This window comes from Malania oleifera, chromosome 13 (assembly GCF_029873635.1).
Source record: "Malania oleifera isolate guangnan ecotype guangnan chromosome 13, ASM2987363v1, whole genome shotgun sequence".
NCBI classification, from domain to species: domain Eukaryota; kingdom Viridiplantae; phylum Streptophyta; class Magnoliopsida; order Santalales; family Ximeniaceae; genus Malania; species Malania oleifera.
In genome coordinates this window covers 978,211-987,224 of record NC_080429.1, presented here as the reverse complement: position 1 = coordinate 987,224, position 9,014 = coordinate 978,211, and the positions used below count along the sequence as shown (strand labels likewise).

At 37.4% G+C, this 9,014-nt stretch overlaps 1 protein-coding gene across 1 annotated transcript; it reads left to right on the top strand.

Annotated features, from left to right (window-relative positions):
• Positions 1 to 2,682: 2,682 nt before the first annotated feature.
• On the top strand, positions 2,683 to 3,640 carry LOC131146673 (uncharacterized). Its single transcript, XM_058096413.1, has 4 exons — positions 2,683 to 2,798; positions 2,888 to 3,102; positions 3,192 to 3,293; positions 3,357 to 3,640. The coding sequence occupies exons 1-4, from the start codon at positions 2,683 to 2,685 to the stop codon at positions 3,638 to 3,640; spliced, it is 717 nt and encodes a 238-aa protein (XP_057952396.1).
• The last annotated feature ends 5,374 nt before the right edge of the window (positions 3,641 to 9,014 follow it).

Genomic DNA, 9,014 nt, shown 5'->3' with positions numbered 1-9,014 from the left:
CAGATTTTTTGCTAATTGGGTATTGTTTCTAGTGTTATAATTTTCTAAAGTAATACATTATATGTTTTAGATACATGTGAGAATGAAACCAGAAAGATTTACTGTAGAGACTCGAAAAATAATAGGAATAAAAATAAATAAGAAATGAGGAAATTTGGTTTGGCATAGGCCAAACCATCGACGGTTTTGTAAGCCCAGAGAAAATCGTCGACAGTTTTGAGTAACTAAGGAGTAGTTAAGGTGAAACAGTAAAAATGGTTTGGTTAAAAAGCCAAATCGTCGACGGTTTCGTCTAGCAGCCACTAGTATAAATATGTGACTTAGCTCATTTGTGTTAAAATTTCATTTCCTCTCCCTTACTCTCTCTCTAGTCTGAAAGTCTCTCTCTCTCTCTCTCTCTCTCTCTCTCTCTCTCTCTCTCTCCATTTTCTCCCTCAAATCTCACCCAAATTGATGATTAGACACCACTACAGAGTCCTAAATTAGATCTTCGTCATTTTAACCGGAGCAGTTTAGCTGTTTGAGGATCCTAGGCACCACTCCAAGTGTAACGACCTGCTTATCTTATCATATAATAAAACATATTTAATAATAAAGTCAACCTGAACCCATGGGTAACGGGGACATGTCTGACATTCACAGCGGAAACCTAAGCAACAATGAATATAAATCACATTCACATAACCACAAAATACATAATACCAGAGTCAAATATAATCCAAAACACTGTTTTTATATACAATCTCTCAAAATACAAAAATAGATACAAATCTAGGAACCCATAACGTACATCTCCCGTTCCTAGATCAAAACTTACCCTCCTAGCAAAGTAACACAACTGACTCAACGGCGACCTCGATTCGCTGATCTTTCTGGGTTTCTTAAAAATTGTTTAATGTTCAGGGGTAAGACACTTCTTAGTAAGGGAAAATAAACTAAATACAACTGTGTGGCAACATGAATATTTGATACAATTATACATATACAATACATTTCATATACCTGAAAACATTCATCATAACATACTGAATAATCATAACTTTCATAATTTCTAATAATTTATACTGATAATGAAATGTCTGATATAACTAATAATACTGAAATTTACCCAAAATATATAACTAGATGATGTCATGTATTACCCCCCATGATGGGTTGTGCAGCCCGAAGGCGAGACCCAACAATGGCTGGCCGACCACTATCGAGTCAAAAATGTCTGTAAGTACGATGGGCCCGTCACACCCTGGTCCAAATTGCTAGGTGGACGTCTACAACTCTACACTGAAAGCCACATTAACTATCCATCTCCCACCCCCTTGTGGGGCGGTTAGCACAAGTCTAAAATTACTAGCACAAGTCTAAACATAGTAATTTGATTTGTATAGCTACGGTACCGTACTCCTGTAATTGAATTGAACTATTATACAGGTTTTGATAACATATAATACATGATAATATACTTTTCTAACATAATTAGATTGATAGAATTTTCTAAAATAATATACATACATATGGCCTTGCGCTAGTTTCTTTCATATCTACAGCCTTGCGCCGAACATCTCATAAATATGGCCTTGCGACGAAATCATACATATATCACGACCTTGTGCCAACTATCAATCACGGCCTTGCGCTGAATATTTCATACATATCATTCTGAATAAATAATTTATTTATCATGTATTTCAAAAACCATAATGTAGTACATTATTTCACAATTCCTAAAAACATACTTTATTCATAAAATTGGCATATCATAATTCTTCCAATGAAAAATAATATTTATGTCACACATTGCTGTATAAAAACATACATTATATTCTAAAATCATAATTTCTGGCATTTCATACATATATATATACATTTCAACATAATAGCAGTATTTTCTCAAATATGCATTTTCTCCATAATATACAAATATAATACATGCTTTCTTGGAAATTAATTTCCTGATAAATAATAATAATTTGCATGGAAAATAACTGCTTTAGTTTATTCCCTTACCTAATTTTTGAGAAGAACCCCCCTAAAATACACTCGTCCTACACCCGTAAGGTTCCTTGTTCAACACCCTGAAAATGACAACTTTCAAAACTAAACTTCAGTATTTTTCCATGAATAACATTTCTTATAACTATAGGAAGACCAAATTTTGCATAAAAAGTCTTACCTTAAATTAGGGATGATTTTCAACTCAATCCCACCAACAAACCGCTCCGACATATTTGGAGAGAACTTCCTCAAGAGCGTCGTGGTGGCCTTAGATCGTCTATCCGACGAACATTAGAGCCGAAATCGAAGAGAGAGGATAGAAAAACTGTAGAGAGGAGAGAGAGTGAAGATTTTTCTGATTTTCTGCATAAAAAATCCGAAGTTTGGGCTATTTATACTATGGGTTTTGTCAACGAGCCATGTCACCTCGTCGACGAGGTAAAGAGGAAATTCGTCGACAAACTCTTCCCTTCGTCGACGAAATTCAAAGTCACCCAAAACATCCCCTCAGTATCTTCTCATCAACGAAGCACACCTTCATCGACAAGCCTATGCTGCCCCCCTTTTTTACCGTTTTCATTTCCTTTCTCTTTGTTATTAAATATCATTATTCTTCAGGTCATTACACCAAAGTTAAGATAAGAAAATGAATTGTGGTCGTTATTTCCTGTTTCCATCAGAGATGCTAAGATGGAGGAGGTTTTGAATTTGACTCAGGGTCGTGTGACAGTGCCACAGTGTGCCACTAAGTTCGTGGAACTGTCTCGATTAGCCCCATTTATAATTGCTGATGAATTCAGGAAAGTGTAGAGGTTCGAAAGAGCGCTGAGACAGGAAATATATGAGTAGGTGGCAGTTTTTATGATATGGGATTTTTCAGAGCTACTGGATAAAGCCACCGTAACAGAGACCAGTTGACAGAGAGGTATGGGAGGATAGAGTCAGAGGAAGAGGCCCACGCCTCTTGGATTTCAAGCAGGTACGAGCCAGGGGCAATGGAGGAGATACGATGTGGACCATCGGTTGGTGGAGGGACATCGAGTTCCTCAGGGAAATCTAGTGTCCCCTACTTGCCCTCGATGCTACAAAAGACATTTAGGGGAATGTCGGGTGAGAGCGGTGGTCTGTAATCGATGCAATAGACCCAGGGATGTGGCACAAGACTTTCGTGAGCATCTAAACAATGTGCCTGCTCCTAGACTATACCGATGGAACAATTAAGCACCCCGAGGCAATCAGTAGAGGAAAACCGCCTCGCGCGCGAGTGTATGCATTTACACCGAAAGACGCAGAGGCGGCAGGTAATGTGGTAACAGGTACCATTTCCATTCTATCATATAAAGCTATTATTTTGTTTGATTCAGGGGCGACCCATTCGTTTATAGCCTGGGAGTTTGTCAAAATATTGGAAATAGAAACTTCGCCAATGGATGTCTGTTTGTCAGTGGCTACACTGACAGGAGTCGTAGTGGTGTGTAGGAGAATACTTAGGGACTGTCCAATCAATATTCAGGGGAGCCTACTGCCTGCTAATTTAGTAGTTCTTGACATGTATGGGTTTGAGGTGATCTTGGGAATGGACTGGTTGGCTGCCAACTATGCTAGTATAGACTGCTATAAGAAAGAGTTGGTCTTTAGACCTCCATAGGAGCAGGAGTACTAATGCGTTGGGACAGATGTGCGCTCCTCACCGCAGATGTTATCAGCTATTTAGGCGAGGAGATTGCTTCTAAAGTGATGCTAGGGATACCTGACTTGTGTAAAGGAAGTTCCAGAAGGGGAATTAAAGTTGAAAGATATCCCGATAGTAAGGGATTTTTCTAATGTGTTTCTGGAGGATTTTTTGAGGTTGCCTCCTAATTGTAAAGTTGAATTTACTATTAATCTACCTTCAGGGATGACGCCGATCTCTAAGGCTCCGTATAGAATGGCTCTGACGGAGTTGAAAGAACAAAAAGAAGAGTTGCAAGATTTGTTGGATATGAGATTTATCAGGCCCAGTATGTCACCCTAAGGGGCACCAGTACTCTTTGTGAAAAATAAAAATGGGTCGATGAGGATGTTTATAAATTACAGGGAGATAAATAAAGTGATGATTAAGAATAAGTATCCCTTTCCCCATATTGATGATTTGTTTGACCAACTCCAAGAAACACGAGTTTTCTCTAAAATTGATCTTCGATCCTTCCGAAAACAACGTTCCGAACTCGGTATGGCCATTATGAGTTTCTAGTTATGCCGTTTGGACTGACGAATGCTCCTGCTGCATTCATGAATCTGATGAATAAAGTTTTCCACCAGTATCTGGATCAGTTTGTTGTGGTATTTATTGATGACATATTGGTGTATTCAAGGAGCCTCGAGGAGCACGAGGATTACGTGAGAATAGTTCTTAAGGTATTGAGAGAAATGAAGTTGTATGCCAAATTTAAGAAATGTGAATTCTAGTTGGAACATGTCATATTCCTCGGGCACATGGTATCCAAGGGTGGTATTTCTGTGGATTCGAGCAAGATAAAGGCAGTAGTGGACTGGGTGAGACCGAAAAATGTCCACAAGATCAGGAGTTTCTTGGGATTAGCAGGATACTATCATCATTTTGTAAAAGAATTTTCCAAATTGTCAAGGCCTTTGACTAGATTGACCAAAAAGAATATAAAATATGAATGGACAGATGAGTTCGAAAAGAGCTTCCAGAAATTAAAGTAGTGACTCATCACTGCACCGATACTGACAATCCCTTTGGGAGAAGGGGATTTCGTATTCGTAATCTACAGTGATGCGTTTCAGAGTAAAGTAACAAAATATTAAATGTATTAAATATAGTCGTATTATATGTATTTGGGACGAAGTAAACTCTCCACCCAAGGACTTGTTGAGAAAGGCGAGTGCCCTGATAGGTATCAGTTGTAGTCATATTAGGTTGCATAACATATTACAGCGAAGGAGAGTTACATGTATGGGCGTGTAATCTCCCCTATCCTCGGGAACTTTCATTTATAAATAATTGTGTATGTGTGCGCGTGTATGTATAGTAGTATTATACGTATTTGGGGTGAAGTAAACTCTCCATCCGAGGGTTTGCTGAGAAAGGCGAGTGCCCTAATAGGTATCAGTTGTAGCCATACCAGGTTGCATAATGCATTAGAGCAAAGGGGAGTTACATGTATAGCCGTGTAATCTCCCCTATCCTCGAGAACTTTCGCTTATAAATAATTGATTGTGTGTGTGGGTATGGCCTGAGAATGATTTTATAACTTTGGTTGACTAACAACTAATGATATTTTGTATACACTAAACTTATGATAGTCACACACTGGTATTAATCTATTCCATCTTACTGAAATGTGTCTCGCCTGTTATACATTTCATCTTTTTCAGGACCTCCACATGATCGAGCTTAGCGAGCTCAGGGCTAGGTTTTTTGGCATAGCATTTTTGTGGGAGGGTATAGATCTTAGATGTATTTTTGGATTTATGTTTTTACTTTTTTGAGATGTATATATGGATATTGGATGCTGGGAAATTTTTGGGATGTTTATATAGAATTCTAGTATATTATTGAGGATGTTTATTTATTTTTCCGCTGCATAATTGAGGTTATGATATTAGACATAGGTGATTGGATCACATTACACCCTGGGCCCCACTTAGTGGGTTCGAGGCGTGACAATTTCTTCACGTAGAATAAGCTAAATATGAGGCAAAGGAGATGGCTCGAACTGATTAAAGATTACAATTGTACCATCAGTTACCACCCAGGAAGGCTAATATGGTAGCTAATGCGTTGAGCCGTAAGTTAGGGTGCGCATCCGTATCAGCAATAGTAACTCCACATCAGATCATGATGGATTTAGAGAGATTAGGTGTGGAGTTAATAGAGGAAAATCACCAGGCACTCATCGCCAATTTGATAATTCAGCTCACTTTATAGGAAAAAATTAAAGTTGCTTAGAAAACGTCCTTCAAACCAAACATTACATTGATGTCATCCATAACATCTTCTTCTTCTCTTTTATTGTTTCCCATCCATTTATATATCTGGACAGTGAAATTTTCATAAGATGTGTAGCATGGGGTACTCTAGAAGATTTAAAAAGGAGACAGAGATTTGAGAGAAAAATAATGAGAAGGAGATATAAGAGACAGAGGAGGATCGAAGACAAAGAAAGGATAAGAAAGAAAGATTTGAGAGAGAGAGAGAGAGAGAGAGAGAGAGAGAGAGAGAGAGAGAGAGAGAGAAGTAGAGGGAGAGAAAAGAGAAAGTGTAACAACCTGCTTAATTAACATGATTTTTTTTTTTACATATATATATAGAGACTCGGATACCATCTACGTCATTAACCTAAGCAGCAAGAAGTGTAAATCATAATAAACATATCCATGCATTATAATACCAGAGTTGTATACATATCACTGTTTTCCAAAAATATAAATACATCTCTTCCCCAAAAATACCCTTAACTAGCTAAGGTTAATACAAAAATCCGACTTTGTACTCACTTTGCTGACAGGGTACTACAGACGCCCCTTTACTTGCGAGTCTGGTCTGCTTGCCTATCTGGATCACCTGAAAAATATATCAACATTGGGATGAGCCAACGCTTAGTGAGAGAAAATATGTTATTACTAGTGTGTGGCAAATGAGCTACTACATATCATGAAATCTGTTTCATATAAAAATGAATAACTGAGTACAGTACAAATAATAAAACACACCACCCCTTTTCCCCTATTGTTTAGCATATCAGTATTATGGTTATAATTCAAAATACTTCTAGCGTATATAGTAGGATCTCTGTTTCTATAAATCAATATGTAAATAATAGTAACTGAAACTGTTCCCTGTGGCTATCTGTGTCATGACATGCCCCTCATGACGAGATTATGCGGCCTGTAGGCTGGATTTACCTTGGCTGGCCAACCAGGAATAAATCACTGAACTCCGTCAATCGACTTGCCCTCCTCAACCCATATCTAGATGGGGAGCCTAACCTCTTCTAGGGCCTAGGTGGTCGACTGTACCACGTATATCTGAATAGGTGGTTGCACTCATAAAGTAACATAGTATCTGTAGCAACGGTACCGTGCTCTGTAGCTGCAAGTCTAACAAGGTCTGATATCATATAATATATTTCTATACATAACTAACTGATTTACCATGATTCTAAGTGCTGAATTAATCATAATGCTGCATAACGTACTGAAGTTTGAATAATCACAACATGGAATTGCATATTCGTAATACTGGAATTCGTATAATCATGGTACTGAAATATCGTAAAATCATGGTACTGAAATCCATAAAATCATGATACTGAAATTCGTATAGCCATAATACTGAAATTCGTAAAATCATGAAACTAGATTTATAAAACTTATCCGCGTACCACATATACGTTTCACAAGCCACACCATACTAAAATACATAATTTTCGTAAATAAATAAACTGTGTAATATTTAGAAATATCGTAGCATAGCATATTTCCCTTACCTTATCTCTGAAAAGCCCCTAGGGAATACAAGCCTAACACCCGCAGGGTCTCCTACAAAACACCCTGAACCAATATTTTCTAGAACTAAACATCGGTATTTTTTTGTCTGTATCATTTCCTATAACTACCACAAGGCCAAAAGGAGACTAAAAGCTCTTACCCCGAATTTGGGGATGATTTCCAACTCTGATTTCCTGACGATCCGCTCCGGTAGATGCGTAAAGAACTCCGCCAGGAGCGTCGTGGTAGCTTCAGATTGTCGATCCGGCGACCGGTGGGGCCGGAAATGAAGAGAGAAGGGAGAGGGAGTCGTAGGAGAGAGAGAGAGAGTGACGAGAGAATGACAAAAATACCGGTTTTCCACTATTTATAGGGTCAGGTTCGTCGATGAGACCCTGGGTTCGTCGACGAGCCCTTCACAAACTTTGTCAACAAGGCCCTGTGTTCGTCGACGAAATTCAGAGCAACCTGAACCGCCTCTTGATATTTTCTCGTCGACGAGGCCCTGTATTCGTCGACGAGATCATTAAGGCCTTCGTCGACGAAACCCTGTGTTCGTCCACGAAGCCTGGCAAAATTCTGAAATCTTGATTATTTAATATTATCTCCAAAATGTAATGTCGTCGACGAAGTCTACGGCCTCCTTCTGTTTCTGGTTCTATTTTCTCTCTCTCTTATTATTAAAATATTATTCTTCGAGTCACTACAGAAAGAGAGAGAAAGAATAGAAGCAAAAAGAAAGAGAAAAGAAAAAGAGAGAGAAAAAAAGTTTGTATATATATTAATGAGACACGTACCCTTGTATGGACAGTGACACGTGACATAATTAGGACTGCATATTTAGCGAGCAACGTGGAGCAATCCTGATCATCCAATGTGTATTTTTTCTGGATTGAAAGATCGTTGCCATGTCAGTGAACCTTATTAAATTCTCAGAGACAACTAGGACCTGCCACATGACAAGTGGCATTATGCCAACGTCACCTTGCTGCAAAAAAAAAAAATCAAAAAATATAATAATAAAATAAAAAATATATTTAAAAAAATAGTGTCACGTGTCATCATTACTGGCTGACATGTGGCATGTCTTCCCCAATCGGGTCAACCTAAGTTGATCCGTTGACCAGGTTCAGACCGGTTGAATCGATCTGACTAGTCCTGAACCACTGATTTTTCTTATTTAATTCTAATATTTATTTTTAATTGATTTTTATTTATAAAAAATTGAGAAATAGTATATATATATATATATATATATATTCAAAGAAAAAAAATAAATAAAATTTATTTAAGTTATTTTTACTCGAATAAAAATAAACTAGAAAAAAATAAAAAATGAAGCAAAAAAAATCTTTAAAAATCCTAGAAAATTGTAGAAAAAAAATTCTATAAAATTTTAGAAAAATTTGGGAATGTTTTAAAGACTTGTTTTTATAAATTTAATGATTTTTTTTTTAATTATTGTAGACACCCAAAATAGTTTGAGCCTTATATAAGCAAAATAAAAGCATTTTATTTATTTCGTG